General features: G+C 40.4%; 1 protein-coding gene across 1 annotated transcript in view; it reads right to left on the minus strand.

Moving 5' to 3' along the window:
• The window catches only part of LOC134565743 (serine/threonine-protein kinase 4), a 142,056-nt gene that overhangs the window by 66,107 nt on the left and 52,572 nt on the right, over window positions 1-23,377 (minus strand). The window contains exons 5-6 of the mRNA XM_063425390.1: window positions 14,015-14,179; window positions 11,408-11,575 (exon numbers count right to left, since the gene is read on the minus strand). Coding sequence (XP_063281460.1) covers window positions 11,408-11,575; window positions 14,015-14,179 — 333 coding nt within the window. The remainder of the gene's footprint in view (window positions 1-11,407; window positions 11,576-14,014; window positions 14,180-23,377) is intronic.

The following is a 23,377-nucleotide window of genomic DNA, read 5'->3' on the forward strand; positions in this document are numbered from 1 at the left end:
TGTCTATCTTCCTGTGCCGTCATTTGAAGTGACATAGCCTGTTGTGTAGTTTGTAAGTGGACCATTGCGGTTTTCAGTTCAGCTATTTCGTTGTGAAGTTTCCCAATGTCCCCTTCAGTGTGAGTTGTTCTGTCACTGAGCTGCTGCATGTTAGATTTTAGGGAGGTCATGTCTGCAGTTAAGAGCCTCTGTATTTCCAGTAAGGTATTTTGCATATTGTGGAGATCCTGCTTAGTGGCAGGGGCTGTGCCTCCAGGGATGTCCCCAGGTATGGAGTGTGGGTCCCCCTGTATTGCTGGGATGTGTGTCTGGCTTGGCGTGTCAGGGGTTGCATGGGGATCAGGGCCGTTAGCGGCCGCCATTTTGGGTGGTACCTGCCTTTGTAGGAGAGTCCCTATGTCCTGCTGGTCCGTTGCCAGGGAAGTTTGAGGTCTCTGTGAGCGTCGCCCCATCGCTGGCGTAGGGCTGTGGTGATATGTTGCCTGGTAAGCAGGGGTCTCGGCTGCTTGATGTGCGCCCGCTCTGCCAAATAGTGCCTCTAGGTCTGCAAATGTCCGCGTGTAGTAGGCCCCAGTCTTCTTTTTCTGTTTGGTCTGCCGCGGGGTGTATTGAAAAGGCATCTGTCGGTGCCGCGGGATGTCCCCGATCTGTACCTGCTGTTTTCGAGTCTGGATGGGGTCTGCTTGTGGGTGATTTACAGCGGATTTCGTTTGCCGGGAAGGAGCTCTCAGAAATGGCGTCTAGCCCGTCTCGCGGTCAGGCTCCGCCCCCGCTTGTGTATTCTTTACGCCAAATTGCATAACTTTGCATTTTTCAACATTAAATTATATCTGACATTTGAGTGCCCAGTCCCCTAGTCTATCTGAATCCCTCTGCAGCAAAGTAATATCTTGCTCACATTGTATTATTTTACAAAGTTTTGTGTCATCTGCAAACACTGAAATATGACTTTCAATGCGGTCTTCAAGATCATTTATAAACATGTTAAATAGAAGGGTTCCCTATACAGACCCCTGAGGGACACCATTTGCCACCTCTGTCCAGCTTGAAAATTTACCATTAATGACAACTCTTTGTACTCTGTTTTTAAGCCAATGTTCTACCCAAGAACAAGCATTTTCATCTAGACCGATTTCCTTGAGTTTGAACACGAATCTATTGTGTGGAACTGTATCAAATGCCTTGGCAAAATCCAAATAGATCACATCCACTGCAACACCCTGATCTATACTTCTACTTACTTCTTCGTAGAATGAAATCAAGTTAGTTTGACATGACCTGTGCTTCATAAAACTGTGCTGATAACCATGGTCTTCTCAAGGAATTCTTGAATATTATCCCTTAATAACCTTTCAAATATTTTCCCAGCCACAGAAGTTAAGCTCGCAGGTCTATAATTTCCAGGCAAGGATTTTGAATTTTTTTTGAATATAGGAACCACATTTGCCTTCCTCCAATTCTCTGGAACACTTCCTGAAAGAAAAGAATCTTAAAAGATTAAAAACAGAGGTTCACTTATTTCTTCACTTAGTTCCTTAAGTACTCGTGGATGGATACTGTCAGGCCCTGGAGCTTTGTTTATATTAACTTTCTTTAGTTGCTGCAGCACCTTGTCTTGAGTTAACCAATTACAATTATTCTGCAAGTTTTTAGTAGCAATCATTTGCACATCTATTGCCATGGGTTCTTCCTTAATATATATGGAGGTGAAATAGTTATTTAAAATTCCTGCCTTTTCCTGGTCTTCATTAACTAACACCCCTGTTTCAGTTTTTAGTGTACCTACACTTTCATTTTTGTTTTTTTTTAGAATTTATGTACTTAAAAAAATGCTTTGGGGTTGGTTTTGCTCTCTTTAGCTATCATTTTTTCATTTTGAAGTTGCCTTTTTGCACGCATTATTTGCTTCCTTATAGCTTTTATAAGATGCATCTGATTTGTCCGATTTAAATGCCCTTTTCTTATTTTTAATCTCTTGTTTTACTTCTCTACTAAGCCACATTGGTTTTAATTTGTTTCGTTTATATTTATTACCCAATGGTACATACTGAGAAATGTACCTTTCTAATATTTGTTGGAAGATGATCCATTTATCCTCAGTGTTCTTTTCACTAATGAGTTTATGGCAGTCAATATATTGTAAAGCTGCCCTTAACTTATTGAAATTTGGCCTTTTTCAAATGATATGTTTTAGTATACCCATGGGCATAGGAACCCCCACAAATCTGGGGGGATAGCATTCTTACTCGCCGGGTATATTCTTATTCAGTAAACTGGGAGTTGTTAATCCCATTGTACAGCGCTAAGGAATTTGATGGCGCTATGTAAATAATAAAATAATAATAAAAATAATAATAAATTTTAAGTGTGTGTGTGTGTGAAATAATATAATGTGAAGCATATCAGTGTATCGCATAGCTCCATAGCAATACAACTGACAGTAATGTGTGAGGTGCAAGTACATCACAGAACTCCTCAGCAATAAAATTAATGGGAAAGTGCAGTGTGTGAGTGTATCACAAGCTCTACAGCAAAATAACTCACAGGAACGTGCAGTTTGTGAGCGTACTACAGATCACCTCATCAATACAATGCACAGGAATGTACAGTGTTTGAATATATATCAGCCAACCCAATGCGTGGCAAAACACTGCGCTGCACCAATCAGCATCTCCTCACAGAGATGCGTTGAATCAATGCATTTCTATGAGGAGTGTTCAGCGTGAATGCTAGTGCAACACTGGACTAGGAAGCACCTTTAGTGGCCGCCTGATAAGGTATTCCTCGGCAGTAATGTAAATACTGCCTTTTTCTGAAAAAGGCAGTGCGCTTACATTAAAAAGCCTGCAGAGACATGCTATAAACACCAAAATCATCACAAATGTATGAAATAAAAATGTCTATCATTTTTTTTTTTTTTTTTGTAAACCATGTGCAGATAGTACTGTACTAATGATATCCCTGGCTGGATGGGAGCACTCCATGTAATCAGTATGATATCCCTGGTTAACCCCTCTATCCACCCATCCCTAATTGTCTCCCCTCCAACCACCTAGCCTCCTAACCCCCATAAAAAAAGTAATACATCTTCTTGTACTTACAGTACTGAAGACACCAGCAGTGGTCTGGGTTCAGGGCTGAAAGCGTGAGGCGCTGCTCTGCAGTTGTAGGAGACCGGAACTCACCCTAGCGTTGTCGTGACTCCACGTGACATCATGGAACGCGCGTACGCAGAGGGCAAGGGAGGTCGGGAGGAGCAAACAAAGTCCTTTAATATGGGGCAATGCCGAATAGTGGAGGATTGAATCAGATCAGGATTTGAGAGGGAAAATTTTTAACATATTATTGTGGGCAGCGGGGCTCAAGAGGCAGCTTGGGCCCCCCAGGAGCAACTGAGCCCGGGGCAGCTGCCCTTTCTGCCCAGTGTTAATGGCTGCCCTGACTTAGGGTGACCACATTACCTAACTGCCATTTAGGGACACTTACTACCCCCTCTACCCCTTCCATTCATATTACTACCCTATCCCTTCCGTTCATATTACTACCCCCTCTACCCCTTCCATTCATATTACTACCCCCCCATCCCCCTTCCGTTCATATTACTACCCCCCCATACCCCTTCCGTTCATATTACTACCCTCCATACCCCTTCCGTTCATATTACTATCCCCTCCTATTCATATTACTACCCTCCCACAGCCCCACCCCTCTAGTCAAATTAGTACCCCCTCCTACCCCCCTCCATTCATATTTGTACCCCCTCCTACCCCCCTCCATTCATATTTGTACCCCCTCCATTCATATTTGTACCCCCTCCATTCATATTTGTACCCCCTCCTACCCCCCTCCATTCATATTTGTACCCCCTCCTACCCCCCTCCATTCATATTAGTACCCCCACCCCCTCCATTTATATTAGGATCCCATTCTACCCCCATTAGTACCCTTCCACCCCCTCCATTCCTATTAGTAGCCCCTAAGCCCTTCCATTCATTTTTCTACCCACCCCCTCCCCAAATTATATCTCCCCTCTAACCCTTCCATACTAAATACCTGGCAGGGCAGGCAGCTGCTTTTTTTTTCCAGAGACGGTGTCTGAGCTTATAATGACACTGTTGTCCCCCTCCCTGCCATTTTACCGCACAGAGCAGGGGAGGGGGGACCTCTTCAAGCAGCGCACGGTGTCAGACTGAGCGCCGGGTAGCCACGTGACACCCGGCGCTCCTATGCAGAGGGGGAGGCGCCCCCCCTCCCAGTGTACACTGCGTGCGGTTCCATTATGGAGCTGCACGCAGCCTGTCAGGGGGACAGCAAACATCACTTGTCAGTCTGACAAGTGATTTTTGCGCTCCTCTTCGGCCGGCGGACCTGGGGAGGATTTCTGCATTATCTGTCCCCCCCGGATGATTTCCTGGGGGGATGCGTCCCCCCGATTCCCCCTCGTTCCTACGCCCGTGAGTATACCCCATGTGCTTTTGTTTTTTTGAGTTTATTTCAAAGGACACTATATTGTGATCACTATTTCCCAAGTGCTCACATACCTGAATTTTGTTCAAAAGATCAACGTTGTTTGTTAAAACCAGGTCCAGACAAGTGTCCATTCTAGTTGGTGCTTGTACAGGTTGTGACATGAAGGGGTCATTTAACAAGTTTAAAAATCTAATTCCCTTTGCTGAGCTACTAGTCCCTATGTCCCAATTTATGTCCGGGCAATTAAAATCTCACATAATTAAAGTGTTACCAAGATTTGCAGCTTTCTCAATTTGCTCAAACAGCTGTTGTTCCTCGTCAATATTAACATTAGGTGGTTTATAACATATCCCAACCAATAGTTGGTTTCCCTTCTTTTCCCCCAAGCAGATATATACCCATAAAGCGTCCACATTTTCCTCATCGCATTCCACTTGCTTAAGATTTGGCTTTAAATCATGGTTGACATACAAACATATCCCACCACGCTTCTTGTTTTTCCTATCCTTCCTAAATAACATGTACCCATTTAAGTTAACTGCCCAGTTATGCCTGTTAGATCATATTGTTTGGTGTATGCTACTGCCTTTAGTTCCCCCATTTTGTTATTTAGGCTCCTTGCATTAGTAAGCATACATTTAATATTATGAGTTACTTGTACTTTTTGTGAATTATCAACATTACATACCTTCTCTGTTCTGAGCTTGCTCCTCCCCCTGTCTCCACCCCCATTTTACTGTGCTAAAGCCCATCTCCTTTCAAGTTGTCATTAATGGTACATTTTCAAGCTGGACAAAAGTGGTAAGTGGTGTCCCTCAGAGTTCGGTTTTGGGACCGCTTCTATTTAACATATTTATTAATGATCTTGAAATAGACATTAAAAGTGTTTGCAGATGACACATACCTTTGTAAAATAATAAAATGCGAGCGGGATATTGCTTTGCAGCAAAGGGATATATATATAGATTGGGGGACTAGACACTAAAATGGCAGATGAAATTTAATGTAGCGAAATGCAAAGTTATGCACTTCCGGGTAAAGAATGTACAAGCAACTTATGCCCTAAATGGTAGTGAATTAGGGATAACCACACACGAGAAGGATTTGGAAATTGTTATAAACAACAAATTAGGCAGAAATATGCAATGTTAATCGGCAGTTGCTTAGGTCAGTAAGGTTTTGTCATGTATAAATAGGGGGATAAATTCTCTGGATGAAAATATAATTTTGTCTTTATAAATCGCTGGTAAGACCACACCTGGAATACGCGGTGCAATTTTGGGTACCTGTTCTAAAAAAGGATATCATGGCACTAGTAAAAGTGCAGAGACAGGCTACAAAATTATTAAAAGGAATGGAACACTTTAGCTATGAAGAAAGGTTAAAGGGACACTCAATCTGTTTTCCTGGCACTGCAGGTACCCTCTCCCTCCCACCCCCGGTTGCTGAAGGGGTGAAAACCCCTTAAGTCACTTACCTGAGACTTCTGCCGATGTCCCTCGGCGGTGGTTTTGGGTCGCCACCGCTCCTTCCCTTCCTTACATCAGCCAGTGGGCGAGACTGATCCTGCCTGCTGGCCGGGGAGACCCAATGCCGCGCACGCGCATTAGAGCTCTCCATAGGAAAGCAATGAAATGGGGAATTGAGCGACACTGTGCTATAGACCAGGAAGTGCCCTCTAGTGGCTGTCTAGCAGACAGCCACTAGAGGAGGAGTTAACCCTGCAAGGTAATTATTGCAGTTTAGAAAAAAATGCAATAATTACACTTGCGGGGTTACGGGTAGTGGGAGTTGGCACCCAGACCACTCCAATGGGCAGAAGTGGTCTGGGTGCCTGGAGTGTCCCTTTAACAAATGTAAACCTCTTTAGTTTAGAAAAAGTCGCCTCAGAGGGGATTTGATAACGTTATATCTGGAGCCAATACAAACCAGTATGTGGAAATCTATTCACAAACAGGACTGTACATAGTACACGAGGTCATGCATTTAGACTGGAAGAAAAAAAATTTAGTCTGAGGCAAAGGAAAGGTTTTTTTACAGTAAGAAAAATAAGAATGTGGAATTCTGTGCCTGGAGAAGTGGTTTTATCAGAGTCTGTGCAGATGTTTAAACAGCAACCAGATGCTATTTCAACTGTGGGGTAGCTTCTTGATCCAAGGATACATCTGACTGCCATTCTGGGGTCAAGAGGGATTTTTTTCCCCTAGCTTGTTGCAAACTTGGAAGTGCTTCAAACGGTTTTTCTTTTTGCCTTCTTTTGGATCAACAAAATAAATCAAATGTGAGGAAGGCTAAACTTGATGGACACATGTCTTTTCAGCCTTTCTAACAATTTAGCCCAACACGCCAGTGTTCCTGGACAGCACACCTCTGCACATCTAAAAGGAGAAGTCCTCCTCCATGGCTGTCACCTGTTCCTGCCCCCAATAATAAAAGTTCCCCATACCTTACATTAAGCAGCTATTCTAAGGCAATTACAATCACTCCAAAATAGTTAACTATGCATTAATGAAGTTATATTCCTATTACCAAAATTCAACAACTAAAAAGGACCCGATAAACCGTTGATAACACTTTTCAATAAATTCAAAATGCAACTGTTTTGTACAAGAAAACAAACATTACATACACCTCACCAGATTGTATGTCACTTGGAAGCAATGTCTCCACACTCATGCAAACTGTTTATTAAAGCAAAGGGAGTACATTTACACTGATAAAGCTTTGCAAAATCGATAATATGGAAATTACACATGTGCAGTATAGCTAAACTGCCTGTTATGAATGTGCTCAAAAAAAAAAAAATAGTACATTATATAAAAGGGAAGGACAGGAAGGTTAGATATTACCAATATGGATCCATGTTGTTTGTAGTATAATATAGATTGCTAGAAAATGTATAGAATTTGATTTCAAAGCTCTTTAAAATGTTGGTTCCTCTCGACCCGTCATCCTCTGTATTAGACCTGTGTGTAGGTGCAAACAGGGTCTAATGCCAAGGACTGAGTCACAGTGGGAGTAGGAGGAACCTTCCCAAGGCCATTCTCTTTCCCCTGTCATAGTGTTACTATCCCAGCACCAGTTTCTCACGCTCAGGGCCAGCGCGTCCATAAGGCGGCACTGCCACCCTACAGTCACAAACTCCCCTGTTACACATCCTTTCAATTACAGCCTCTATACCCCCACAGGCGGCCCTTATCTTCTACTGCAGACCCCAACGGTGTCTGTGTATGTCTGGAAAAAAAAAAACTAACAAAGAGGCTGGGGTAAGTAAGAGACACACAATAGGGGGAAAGACACACAAAAAGGGGGATACAATACACTAAAGGGGTTATGAGATACACAGGTGAAGATGCAAAATGCATCTTCGCCTGTGTAGCCAATAATTCTTGAAACGGCCCTGCTCCTGCTTGCTGGATGAGTAAAGGATGCACCTACGCAGATGTGCTGGCAATAAAGTTAGCAGTAAAAATCTGCACTGCTTGGGGAAGTATCCCAGCAGACAGTGCCAATCCCAGCAGACAGTGGGGGCAACAGGGGTAAATGTTAGAGCATTGTAAAACTGAGATATTGGTGCTGGAGAGAAAAATTGCAGCTAAGTAATGATATAACAGCTCCCAAAGCAAACACAATCATAAATAATATATTTATTGCCTTGGGAGCTGTTATCTGTTAAAGGGAACCTGTTATGACGAGCTCGCTTTAACTTTGCAATTGTATCTTATTGGATTTATGTTTGACGACAAAAGTTGGTTTTCCCTTGGGAATGATTTCTATCTTTGACAGTATTGGCGGTAAGTTATTCAGGATTGTGATCAGGCTAAAAACAAACATACAAAACCAGCTGAAGTTCAGAAATCATTTTCAAAGGTAAACAATCACAGGACTGTTTAATGGTCACATAACATGTACAGTGTGTTAAACCATATATTACAGAGACTTGTCAAAAAGTGCTTTAAAAAATAGAATTAATCTGTCACAGTACAATATACAACAGTGGCAAATTAATTTGTGTTAAAAAACAAGAGAGGGTTGGATTACAAAAAGAGAAGGAAAAAAACAAGTGTAATGAATGTATTTTTCTTCCATTCTCTGGTATATTCAAATATAATATGACAAACATATTATAAAATAAGTAGTCAACATTGTTTATTTCTAAAAAGCAAATTGTGGTGAATTGACAGATGAATTGCATTATTGTGGATAGAATATTAGAATCTGAGGAAAAAAGAAACATAGAACGTGACGGCTGATAAGAACCATTCGGCCCATCTGCCCAATTTTCTAAATATTTTCATTAGTCCCTGGCTTTATAGTTAGGATAGCCTTATGCCAATCCCAAGACTCGATTACTTTAGTCATGGGTCTTCTCAGCATTACAGCATGTATCTCTCAGTGAACTTGTGTTCCATGTCAAATTAATTTTTACTCTTGCAAAGAAAAGCTGAAAATAGTAAAACATTTTAAAAATAAACAAGTTAGCTTTAAATCTCTCATTACAGTCTTTAAAATGGATATTTAAAAAGACAACATACATCGTAGTGAAATAATGCCACATCCGGTTATGTTTTGTTTTTTTTTTTAAATATGGCAGCTTGCTCAGATTAAAATAGTTTTCACCTGGTGAGAGTGCCAGTTTGTTGTTCAGTGTGTCTATATCTACACAGAATGCTGTGAGGAGTAACAAATAATACTTCTTCAGTAGTAAAGTATCTACCGTTTTCTGGGTCTTGAAGTAAGTTTACAACGAAGAACAAAAAAAGAATAGTGTGTAGTATACCCAGGCGCTAAAATATACACACGTCACAGTGCTGCTGATCGATCCTTCTGGAACAGGAAGGCGGAAGTGATGCGAGAGGACGAAGGCCTTCGTCCTGGCTGAAAAGCCGAAACGTGTTGTGTTTTTGTACTCTGCTTTAAGGATTTTATCAATACAGCATTCAGGCTTCTTGCATGTAAGGATTTTTATGTTATTTGTTCTAATAAATGTTAACTTGGTTCTAGCTGGATTTTCAAGTTCAAATATTGAGAGGATCAAAAGAAACGACCTCAAGTCACTGATACCGGTTCATGCTATTATACCTGAGACAGTTCTATACAGGCTCATGAAAATGTGAGTGGAACTGTGGTGGAATCTCGGTAAAAATAAATTTAGTAGGCAGAGATTACCACGTGGCATGTGTACGTGCATATACTGGTGTATCGGTCGGTTGGTTGCACGAAGCAAAGATACGATCAGTAGTGTACGGAGCATGTGCGAGAATACCGGATGTAGTATTCCCCTCCTCCATTGTGCTGGGCAAGCCATGTGGTCAAACAGGAAGTTAGTTCTTATTCGATTGATTGGGTAAGAGAATGTGTGGGTGGAGCTAATTATGGGTGGAGTTACATGCTTATATAAGGAGCCTACACTATTGTCCGGGGCTCAGAACTTGTTGTATTTTGGTGACATTAGTCCCTCTGAGTCCCGATCGGTGAATCGAATAAAGAATCTCTTCCTTCCTGAAGAAACCTGTGTCCATCTCTCTGTGCTTGGCTTCCGTCAGTTTCTCCGGTATCAGAACCTAATAAGATTTTTCTATAGATCATATACCTAAATTCAGATTGTATTGCCCTATGTGAGTGCTGATAGGACCACTATAGTGCCAGGAAAACAAACTTTTTTTCCTGGCACTATAGTGTTAATAGGTCCCCCCCACCCTCAGGGTCCCCCTCCTGCCAGGCTGAAGGGGGAGGAAGGAGTTAAAATCTTACCTTTCTCCAGCGCCGGGCTCCCTCAGTGCTGGGGACTCTTTCTCCTTCCGACGTCATCGGCTCAATGCGCATACGCGGCAAGACTCGCGCGCATTCAATCAGTCCATAGGAAAGCATTCTCAATGCTTTCCTATGGACGCTGGTGTCTTCTTACTGTGAAAATCGCAGTGAGAAGTGCGGAAGCACCTCTAGCAGCTGTCAGTGAGACAGCCACTAGAGGCTGGATTAACCCTATTGTAAACATAGCAGTTTCTCTGAAACTGCTATGTTTACAGCTGCAGGGTTAACCCTAGATGGACCTGGCACCAGACCACTTCATTAAGCTGAAGTGTTCTAGGTGCCCATAGTGGTCCTTTATCTTTTGCAGCTCTACTGAAAGGGAGCCATATATGGTATATATGAATTTTGTATATCTCTACATCACTGGTATTATTCACCTGTGCATACCACTAAACATGTTGATCTTAATTCGGTGAGGTTTTTTACAACATTTTTGTCAATCGATAAGCCACTTACTGTTTGTATTTTGTGATTAATTGTTTTCAATTAACTGGAATAAAATAAATATTTTTTATAAACTAGCAACAGTATAGCTTTTTAATCGTGGGACAATATTGCCAACAGCATAGTCACATGTGCTGAGAAGTGAGTGACATGGGGGAACCAGACGGCCCTTCTACAGGCAGCCCTGCTCGTATTCAAAGCAATGACATGCTCTGTAGTTACCATGATTACTCCTCAAGTGAGCACTTCTTTCTCATGGGTAAAGAAACATGAAAAGTAGAGTGCCAAAAGTAATTTAATTATGATGCCAAGTGCTGACCAAGAAGCCAGCCATGTAGAAAGAGGGTGGACCAAAAGATAAACCAGGTATGATTGTGTATACACACTAGTGTACCCCAAAACACCCCACCCTCCCAGGTCATGGCAGTGATATCTGTGCTGCAAAAGAGATGAGCATTGCATTAACACCTACAAAAACAATCATTTATATTTAAAATACATTTTCCTTGTTTAAGGGTATTTCATAAATTAAAGCGTCTTGACAGGTACACTTTAATAGAAATGAGAGTTTGAGAGTGTAAGTTTGCAAGTTAGTATGCACTGAGATGAACAAAAGTTGAACAAATGTGTGCATAAATTGGTGTATCGGTGAACTATGAATGAGAGCAATGTTTCTTACCCTCATTGGATGTATGTCTGCATACGGAGGCTTCCCTTCAGCCATTTCAATTGCAGTTATACCAAGTGACCAAATATCTGCTACACCATTATATCCAATCTCTTGTATGACCTCTGGAGCCATCCAGAAAGGCGTTCCTATGACAGTGTTTCGCTTTGCCATAGTATCCTAATAGAAAATAGATAAATAAATCAGCTGTCAGTTACATATGAATTACCTGTGTTTGTCATTTTGACAGTTTCATACAATATCTTTATGAAATAATGGAATTTCACTGAAATATATCGTAACACAATGTAGTGACTACTTTATGTGATGTATTTTCCCTCTGTTCGACAAATCTTGACAAAAGGCAGATCTACCGGTGTCAAGTTTGCCATTTCCCCCAGCCGTCACTATTGATGGCTGTAAGGAAAAAAGGCATTGATCATAGAGACTTCTGCAGTCTCGCGGGACCCTCCACAGGCATTAGTGTTGCACTCTCATGCTTGTTAAAGAGCACAGCACTGTTGTGGGATCGTGGCAGATGAAGAGTTGAAGAGGATCCCCCAGATGGACATGGCATGGGCCACAAGGGACAGCTTTAGGTAAGTAGAAAATACTTTCCCCTGCATCCCCAGATCACTGCACACCAAGAAGTGATGTCACCATCAAGGTGACAGAGCTTCTTTAAAATATTGTGGACTTGAACATTTAAAGGAACACTATAGTCACCTAAATTACTTTAGCTAAATAAAGCAGTTTTAGTGTATAGATCATTCCCCTGCAATTTCACTGCTCAATTCACTGCCATTTATGAGTTAAATCACGTTGTTTCTGTTTATGCAGCCCTAGCCACAACTCCCCTGGCTATGATTGACAGAGCCTGCATGAAAAAAAAAACTGGTTTCCACTTTCAAACAGATGTAATTTACCTTAGATAATTGTATCTCAATCTCTAAATTGAACTTTAATCACATACAGGAGGCTCTTGCAGGGTCTAGCAAGCTATTAACATAGCAGGGGATAAGAACATCTTAATTAAACAGAACTTGCAATAAAGAAAGCCTAAATGGGGCTCTCTTTACAGGAAGTGTTTATGGAAGGCTGTGCAAGTCACTTGCAGGGAGGTGTGACTAGGGTTCATAAACAAAGGGATTTAACATCTAAATGGCAGAGGATTGAGCAGTGAGGCTGCAGGGGCATGTTCTATACACCAAAACTGCTTCATTAAGCTAAAGTTGTTCAGGTGACTATAGTGTCTCTTTAATAGTGATAGATATATGCTTACAGTAGAAAGGAAAACCTGTTTAAAACTCAGCTGTACTCTAACTGCATGATATCTTTTTTTATCTGATGCATGTGTGCAGACTGGAGTTTTGTTTTGTTCCTGCTGTCTTCATTGCCCCTTCAAATGATGCCAATCCAAAATAGATTTTGGTTATGAATTAGCCTCTGATACTCTATTGCCTCAGGCTTTAATATTGTGATGCCTATGCAGAGCACCAACCATAATTTAGAATTGTCAACTGAAATGAATCACAGTATTTAACCACTAAGGGATATCTGCAGAGTATAAAAATGTCTGGAAAGGGGAAATGGGAAATCATATTTCTCTGGGAAGCATTCAGGATCCCCATTCAGAGTGTGGAGACGCTGCACGTAGGCCTGCACCTAGAGGAGTTACTAGGCAGCAGTCTAAATACTGCCTTTTCTCTGAAAAGGTAGTGTTTCCATTGAAAATCCTCCAGGGACATGCTATAGGCAGCAGATTCACTGCATTATGCTGTTGTGGTTCTGGTGACTACAAAGTCACTTTAATGAGGCAGTATTTGTGTATAGATCATGCCTCTGAAGTCTCACTGCTCAATTCATTGCTATTTTGGAGTTAAAAATCACTTTTGAATCTGTCAATGCAGCCCTAGGCACGCCTCACTTGTGCTTGCACAGAAAAAAAAGGTTTCAGTTTTAAATCAGATGCTAACTTTCTTTAAATGTTTTTATCTCCTGCTGTGTAAATTGAACTCATACTGGAGGATCCTGTAAGGTCTAGCAAACTATCAACAGGAGATAATAAAGTCTAACTTAAACAGAATTTGCAATAAAGAAAGTGTAAACATTAGATCTCACTTTACAGGAAGTGTTTAGGAAGGCTGTGCACGACTAGGGCTGTATAACCGAAACAATTTAACTCCAAAATGGCAGAGAATTGAGCAATGAGACTTAATTGGGAATGATCTTTATACAAAAACTGCCTTATTAAGCTAAAGTTGTTTTGGTGATTAGTATGTCCCTTTATCAGAAAACAGAGAATCACATCAAAAAGGTTAATGTGTTTCTGTTTTCCACAGAAGTGACAGCTTCCGTTAAATGGGATACTCCATGCTGAAGGTAACCAATTGTGAATGTATTATACAGATGAAAAAATAATATATATTTTTTAAAACAAGATTTATAAAAAAAAATGAAGCATTCAGCATACAAAAATTTAATATTGCTTACAAATTTGACAGTACTTATTTTGGTGCTAAAGAACATTTTAACTAGGCTTTCAACCCTTCATGTTTCAGTTAAAATCCCAAAAGTTTTGCCACCAGATTCAGAGGGCAACCAGGAATGTATACTTACAGTAAGCTGGCCTGCTACACCAAAATCTGCCAATTTTGCAATTCCTTCGGAATTTAACAATATATTTCCAGCCTTGATATCTCTGTGTATTTTTCTCATAAAATGAAGATATTCAAGTCCTTTAAGAGTTGACTGCAAGATTGTAGCAATTTCATCTTCTTTTAGCTGTAGATACATGAACAGTATGTTAGAGAAGAACTTTCTGAATCAGCTGCCACTAGATTTCCCAATAGGTTAATCCTTTGTAGACAATCAGGAAGGTTCTGCAGTAAGTCATGGATCATAAAAATAAAAACACGTTAAACTTATCAGCAATCTGTAACTGTTCATCAAGATTCAAGCAGGAATCTCTGCTAGATCATACTAGCTAAGTAATAGTTTGTGACGGTTCGTGAATTAACTAATCACTGTAGAATACTAAAGATTTTTTTTTTATTTTGCATCATATTAGTGGTGTTTGCAATCATTATTGATATATCATGTGTTTTACTCTTTTTGAAATAAAAGCTATGATTTAATTTTACTATTTTACAGCAGCCATATTTTTTCCTCTCCCTGTTTGAATATGTACACTAGAGCGATGATTAAGGTTAGCAGATGATACCACCTCTTTGAATGATTTTCTCCAGGACCCTTAGATTATAGTTAAACACAATTCTACACATTATATGTTTGCATGGCAGCACAACTACACTTAAAGTAACACTAAAGTGTTAGGAATACAAACCTTTCCATGTCTCTAGTTATAGAAACGTCCCTTTCTCTGTATTGTGCCATAAAACTAATTAAAAAAAAAAAAGTTGTGATTTGCTTCGAGATCTCCAATCTGAGCTTCCAGAGAAGCCACTCGCACACAACCGTCACAGGGGTATGGACCCTGGACGGGTACATCCAGGCATCCATACATGTTCTTGGTTAGAACATTGGCTTAAGGATAGAGTACAACAAGTTGTCATTAATGGTACATTTTCAAGCTGGACAAAAGTGGTAAGTGGTGTCCCTCAGAGTTCGGTTTTGGGACCGCTTCTATTTAACATATTTATTAATGATATTGAAATAGACATTAAAAGTGTTTGCAGATGACACATACCTTTGTAAAGTAATAAAATGCGAGCGGGATATTGCTTTGCAGCAAAGGGATATATATAGATTGGGGGACTAGACACTAAAATGGCAGATGAAATTTAATGTAGAGAAATGCAAAGTTATGCACTTCGGGGTTAAGAATGCACAAGCAACTTATACCCTAAATGGTAGTGAATTAGGGGTAACAACACACGAGACGGATTTGGAAATTGTTATAGACAACAAATTAGGCAGAAATATGCAATGTTAATCAGCAGTTGCTAAGGTCAGTAAGGTTCTGTCATGTATAAATAGGAGGATAAATTCTCTGGATGAAAATATAATTTTGTCTCTTTAGAAATCGCTGGTAAGACCACATCTGGAATATGCGGTGCAATTTTGGGTACCTGTTCTAAAAAAGGATATCATGGCACTAGTAAAAGTGCAGAGACAGGCTACAAAATTATTAAAAGGAATGGAACACTTTAGCTATGAAGAAAGGTTAAAGGGACACTCCAGTGCCAGGAAAACAATCTGTTTTCCTGGCACTGCAGGTACCCTCTCCCTCCCACCTCCCATCCCCGGTTGCTGAAGGGGTGAAAACCCCTTAAGTCACTTACCTGAGACACCCGCCGATGTCCCTCAGCGGTTGTTTCGGGTCGCTGCCGCTGCTCCCCTTCCTTACGTCAGCTAGTGGGCGAGACTGATCCTGCCTGCTGGCCGGGGAGACTTAATGCGCATGCGCGGCAATGCCGCGCATGCGCATTAGAGCTCTCCATAGGAAAGCATTGAAAATGCTTTTCAATGCTTTCTTATGGGGAATTGAGCGACGCTGTGCTATAGACCAGGAAGTGCCCACTAGTGGCTGTCTAGCAGACAGCCACTAGAGGATTAGTTAACCCTGCAAGGTAATTATTGCAGTTTAGAAAAAACTGCAATAATTACACTTGCAGGGTTAAGGGTAGTGGGAGTTGGCACCCAGACCACTCCAATTGGCAGAAGTCGTCTGGGTGCCTGGAGTGTCCCTTTAACGAATTTAAACCTCTTTAGTTTAGAAAAACGTAGTCTCAGAGGGGATATGATAACGTTATACAAATATATCCGGAGCCAATACAAACCAGTATGTGGAAATCTATTCACAAACAGGACTGTACATAGCACACAAGGTCATGCATTTAGACTGGAAAAAATAAGCTTTAGTCTGAGGCAAAGGAAAGGTTTTTTTACAGTAAGAAAAATAAGAATGTGGAATTATGTGCCTGAAGAAGTAGTTTTATCAGAGTCTGTGCAGATGTTTAAACAGCAACCAGATGCTATTTCAACTGTAGGGTAGCTTCTTGATCCAAGGATACATCTGACTGCCATTCTTGGGTCAAGAGGGAATTTTTTTTCCATAGTTTGTTGTAAACTTGGAAGTGCTTCAAACTGTTTTTCTTTTTGCCTTCTTTTGGATCAACAAAAAAAATCAAATGTGAGGAAGGCTAAACTTGATGGACACATGTCTTTTCAGCCTTTCTAACAATTTAGCCCAACACGCCAGTGTTCCTGGACAGCACACCTCTGCTAAAAGAAGGAGAAGAAGTCCTCCATGGCTTTCAGCTGTTCCTGCCCCCAATAGTAAAAGTTCCCCATACCTTACATTAAGCAGCTATTCTAAGGCAATTACAATCACTCCAAAATAGTTAACTATGCATTAATGAAGTTATATTCCCATTAACAAAATTCAACAACTAAAAAGGACTTGACTTAAACCGTTGACAACACTTTTCAATAAATTCAATTTACTTTTTTCCAGTGGCGAAAAGAGCATTGTGCCCTGATGTGAATGTGCGGCGAGTGACACGCATATCCGATCCTCCCCAATAGGAAAGCATTGGATCAGTGCTTTACTATGGGGGCTTCTGTATCACAATACCAAGTTTTACTCGGTCAGTGGCTGGAAATGCTTTATCTTAAATGGTTAAATTGACAGGACCACTGCCCCAAAGTCACTTCATTGAGATGAACTAATGTTACTCTGCTGTGAATGCAGCTAGATTTGTAGATTCTACTGCAAAACACAGAACAAAAAAGAAAAAAAACAAGAGAGAAACTGTTGGAAAGCCTATAGAAAGCTAAAGGAACACTATAGAGCCAGGACCAAAAAAATGTATTCCGGACCCTACAGTGTTAAATCCATCATTTAAGGTGGTTTCTAGACCCCTTGATCCCTTAAAAGGGTTCAAACCGACTACTTTTTCTACAGGGCCTTGCGTGTTCGCCAGCACTAGCCCCACCCATGTTCTGGACCTTTGGCTAACATCATTAGAATTGTTCATCTTAGCTAATCCAATGCTTTCCCTATTTTGGCTGAGATTGCAAAGGAAGCGGGGTGGGGGTGGAGCCAAACACTGGTCTGGCCAATCAGCATCTCCACTGAATTAATGCATCTCTATGAGGAAAGTTCATGGAGAGGCTGAACGGCAGTGCTGCACAAGGCCACTTCAGGTGTCCCTACACTTTAAAGGGATTATATAGTGCCAGGAAAACCAACTTGTTTTCCTGGCACTATACATTTCCTCTGGCACAGCCCCCTCCCGCGGCACTAAAGGGGTTAATAACAATGAGCTGTAGTTGTTCTGGTAACTATAGTGTCCCTTCAATAAAAAAAAATATTTTTTTTACAAATTTCAGTGAGAATTGTCAGGAATTCAATATGAATTTTAAACGTTAGGCCAAATTGGAAAACAGCTGATTTTAAAAAGATTTTAATTCAGTTATACATTGGACTTCACTTTGAATTCCTGATAAATTATCAATGTAGAGCATAACCCTGAGCATGTAACCCTGTCAAAAAAAAGGAGCTGAGTGAGTTCCACTTTGTAATACTTACATTAGGTTTATGATTTTAGTCATCCTTCAACTAAAGAGATAATATATTATATATTATATATATAGATAATAATATATATATATATATATATATATATATATATATATATATATATATATAGAGAGAGAGAGAGAGAGAGATAATATATATATATATATATATATATATATATATATATATAGAGAGAGAGAGAGAGAGAGAGAGAGAGAGAGAGAGAGAGAGAGAGAGAGAGAGATATAGTGCAGGGCTAATTTAATTTAAATAATTTTCCCCTCAGACTGGGCCAGGCTGTGTCAGTCCGAGGGGAGTAAAGAGGGACTAGCTGGGGGCTGGTGCGGCCGCAATAAGGCTCCCCGCAGCTGGAGGCCTGTCAGTCTCCCTGCACAATTTACCTTAATTTTGGCCACATGCCCTGCCTCCACACACAAGCCCCGCCTCCTGAACATACCTCCGCCACCCTCATGTAAGTTCCGCCCCCACACACATTGCTCGCTGGAAGGAAGAGGCTACAAAATCTCAACTTCACCTACCAGTGCCAGGTAAGTTTCAGCCATGACAGTGATTGTGTGTGTGTGTCTGCTAGTGAGAGAACTTGTGTGTGTGTGCGCGCCTGCTAGTGAGTGAGCTTGTGTGTGTGCCTCCTAGTGAGATAGCTTGTGTGTGTGCCTCCTAGTGAGATAGCTTGTGTGTGTGCGCCTGCTAGTGAGTGAGCGTGTGTGTGTGCCTGCTAGTGAGTGAGCTTGTGTGTGTTTGTGCCTGCTAGTGAGTGAGCTTGTGTGTGTTTGTGCCTGCTAGTGAGTGAGCTTGTGTGTGTTTGTGCCTGCTAGTGAGTGAGCTTGTGTGTGTTTGTGCCTGCTAGTGAGTGAGCTTGTGTGTGTGTGCCTGCTAGTGAGTGAGCGTGTGTGTGTGTGCCTGCTAGTGAGTGAGCTTGTGTGTGTGTGCCTGCTAGTGAGTGAGCTTGTGTGTGTGTGCCTGCTAGTGAGTGAGCTTGTGTGTGTGTGCCTGCTAGTGAGTGAGCTTGTGTGTGTGTGTGTGTGTGCCTGCTAGTGAGTGAGCTTGTGTGTGTGCGTGTGTGTGTGTGTGTGTGTGTGCCTGCTAGTGAGTGAGCTTGTGTGTGTGCCTGCTAGTGAGTGAGCTTGTGTGTGTGTGTGTGTCTCCTAGTAAAGGAGCTTGTGTGTGTGTGTGTGCGCGCCTGCTAGTGAGTGAGCGTGTGTGTGTGTGTGTGTGTGTGCACCTGCTAGTGAGTGAGCTTGTGTGTGTGTGTGTGTGTGTGCGCCTGCTAGTGAGTGAGCTTGTGTGTGTGCCTGCTAGTGAGTGAGCTTGTGTGTGTGTCTCCTAGTGAGTGAGCGTGTGTGTGTGTGTGTGTGTCTCCTAGTGAGTGAGCTTGTGTGTGTGTGTGTGTGTGTGTGTGTGTGCGCGCCTGCTAGTGAGTGAGCTTGTGTGTGTGTGTGTGTGTGCACCTGCTAGTGAGTGAGCTTGTGTGTGTGTGTGTGCGCTTGCTAGTGAGTGAGCTTGTGTGTGTGCGCCTGCTAGTGAGTGAGCGTGTGTGTGTGTGTGTGTGTGTGTGTGCGCCAGCTAGTGAGTGAGCTTGTATATAAATCATATAAATGTTTGGCGTTTACATTCTACTACATGCTCTCCAAAAAACATGCTCTCCTTAGAACATGCCATTTCTCACCACATGCAAAACACACTTCCTCTTCTCATTGTTTAGTATTGTTACACTGCATCATCTTAAACTGTCCCAATTAGCATGCATGCATTCTATTCTGCCTTTGCATATATGTAAATGGAAAATGCCTTGCTCAACTGACTGCTTGACTTATTTCAGCACAGGTCCCCAAGCTACCAGACAACTTACCAGAGTAAAAAAACAAACCTAAATATAAAAAAACTCAGCTATTGCACACTGTGCACAAGAGTAACTTCAGCACTTGGTACATATGCCTTTGCATATCTGTAAATGGAAAATGCCTTGCTCAACTGACTGCTTGACTTATTTCAGCACAGGTCCCCAAGCTACCAGACAACTTACCAGAGTAAAGAAAACAAACCTAAATATAAAAAACTCAGCTATTGCACACTGTGCACAAGAGTAACTTCAGCACTTGGTACATATGCACAAAATTCAGCAAACGTTCCAAGGGGCACTGTAACGTCTTCATCTCACTGAAGGGGTTATAGTTTATGGAGTCCCCTGGCATTGTCCTTCTCATTCACTGTTAAACAGTTTTTAATGTTTTAATGCTAAATGAGATTCATCAGCAGCCCATCACCTCTGTACTGCTTGGGATAGTGAGGAAGCATTATCTTGAGCAGTAGTGAATGGCAGTGATTCTGGCCTCCCAACCGTCCTATTATTGGAATGACAGCATGTGTGTATTTTTATATGTGGAACTTTCAAACTAGTTTTTCTGCATTACTTACACTTTAATTTTTAGTAACAGTAAGGGTAAACTACAGTACCCATCAACCACTGAGAAAATTGAACTACGTGTGTCAATTCCGGGTGACATCCATGTGACAAAAGACTCCATATCCCATACTACCTAAGAGCTTAACGAAATAGCGATACCTAACTTCCGGTTGGCACCCGGACCGGAAACTACATGTTCCATGATGCACAGCTTCAAAACTAACAATGCTACTTCCGGTCGACGCCCGGACCGGAAATCATATGCTCACAACTCTGAAGTTTGAACTATATGGATCACATGACTTCCGGATGACATCACAAATCAGGAAATGAACTGAACACATCTGATGGCACTAATTGCCACTTCACTACATATAAAAAACAGGACTTGACAGGACTATTCATACTTCTGAAGAAGCCCAACAGGGTGAAACGCGTTAAGTAGTGTTATTAAGTATTGTTACTGCTACTGTTATTTCCAATACTGCTTTTACTATATTTACTATATAGATTTGTAGATTCTACTGCAAAACACAGAACAAAAAAGAAAAAAAACAAGAGAGAAACTGTTGGAAAGCCTATAGAAAGCTAAAGGAACACTATAGAGCCAGGAACAAAAAAATGTATTCCGGACCCTACAGTGTTAAATCCATCATTTAAGTGGTTTCTAGACCCCTTGATTTATATATAATAAAGCACCTATAGTTTTAAAGTGATTATATATATATATATATATATATATATATATATATATATATATATATATATATATATATATATATATATACTCCTGTCATCTATGTTCCTGGTGTATCCTGCATATCCTGGGTGGGGATAATACCATCAACACTCTCCATACCAGAGCAAGTCATGCTCTGGATATTGTAAGTAGGATACCATCTTTTTATTCATGCTTGTGCATACTACACCATAAAGTTTTCTATTGTTTCTCCCCATATATACTGGAGGATAAGAACTGCAGATCCATATATATCCACAGACGGGGATTGTACCGTCCAGGCGATTATCAGCAGAGCTCTCAGTAGCTCAATTAATTGTGAGTGCGCACTTTACACACTTTACCTAACATTAAATATTGCTGCTACATATTGCACTATTTGTGTATATTTTTTCTGTTTTTTTCAAGATACTTTGGAGTCATAGATGTCATCAGATATATAAGTATATATACACCTCTGTTTGCACTATCAGCACTGTATATTCACTTTATTGGGCGCGGTTTATCACTCTGTCTACCTATAGTTTCCCTTGAAGGCTTTTTTTGTTTAAATGACAAAAGGACTTGGAGTATGACTTTTATGAATGTGATAGCGGGTGGTCTTGTGGTCCAGTCCATAATAAGGAGAGGCACTCATTTTGGGATACACAGTAGCATATTATGTTTCTTTTCAGATTATTTTTAAATAATAATATTTCCAAACAGTATTAAACATAAATATAACAGTGTCAATATAAGTAAAATAAAAAGGGGGGGGGGGGGGAGGGGAAAATAATAAGGGGGTAGGGGTTTTCATCCATTATTGTATAAAATTTAATTATCAGATTTATATTTAGCAAAATATAAAAACAGACAATTTCTGATTATGTGCATTCTAATTTCTGTATAAATCTACATTAGTTCTGCAGTGATATTATAGACAATTCCATGTGGCCTTATAGCTTTACAAAAGTGGTCAGTTGTTCAATTTACCCAAAGGTTTAGGAAACCCAACCCAATTCCCCAACACTCATTAGTCTAGATATAGAAAATGCATTTGACAGCATTACTTGGCCTCAACTAATTTGAGTCTTGAAACAATGCTACTTTGCCATATTTGCTTTATTAAAAATCTCAAACTGTCAGGGTATTTATATCGGCAGACATTTTGTGCTATGATAGAAACTAAAGTGTATATTGCCTAAATCATTCTGAACAGAGCAGACTCCATTTTGTTATTTTCAAGTTAACAAAAGACACAAGATTTCTATCCCTTCTGTAAAACTAACCACTTTGCCAGAGCTAAAGGAATGCTTAGTATATACAAACCTGTTGATAAGAGATGAGAACGGGGGATGGACAGACTGTGTAAATGCTAATGGAATATAATCAATTCTAAACCCAGACATTTGTGACAGAGAAGATTAAATAATTTAATTTTACTTTCGATATTGTATAACGTCCCATTGTAAGTTTAGGGGTCATACTTAGTTATAACTGTCATATTAGAAATTATAGCAGAATTTGCCAGACACAGTCTGGACAAAACTTAAAGAAACCCTTTGAACTGACGAGTAAACTTAAATTATATTAACCATAAAGATAAGCTAAATGACGTCAAAATAGCCACCAGGAAAAGTTAACTCTTTCCTGGATAGGTATATTTAGTGGGACGAGACTGCCTTCTACAGACCAAATACTTAAATTGTTATCTGGAAGGTAACCACACCCCCAGTGTTTCTATTGGTCTATCACCTAGTGAATTTTCCCTTTAAAAAAGTTAAGACAAAGGGAAGAGAGGGGTATGCAGAGAAAGCAAAAGGAGGCAGAAGGATGCAAAGCAAGACAAAGTAGGCGAGAAAGAAACATTCCTTGACACTTAGCTACCTGAGAACATCTGGTGAGAACATCTCTTTAACTGGTAAATATACTGGTTTCATTTAATTAATCTAATTTAATTATTATTTTTTCAAATAGCATGATATATGACTGGATAAATCACGATCAGATTTCGATATTTAGAAATCTTAGTTAAATAAGAAGTACATAATTAAGCATTATATTCTGCAGATAGAAAAGAATAAATATGTATTAATGTGACATATCACATGTTAGCATATCGTGGTATTTATCCAGGTGTATTGATTTGCTCTAAAATAAGATAAAATATCTGTTTAGGCAAGTTAAGATTCTGCTTATAGAACATGGTAGATTACTCTTATTGGATGGTTCCAGGAACTGACTAATGAGCTGGTTTAAATGTTATTTTATTTAAAATCACATGAGAATAGA

The sequence above is a fragment of the Pelobates fuscus genome, chromosome 6, assembly GCF_036172605.1.
Source record: "Pelobates fuscus isolate aPelFus1 chromosome 6, aPelFus1.pri, whole genome shotgun sequence".
In the NCBI taxonomy this organism is placed as follows: Eukaryota; Metazoa; Chordata; class Amphibia; order Anura; family Pelobatidae; genus Pelobates; species Pelobates fuscus.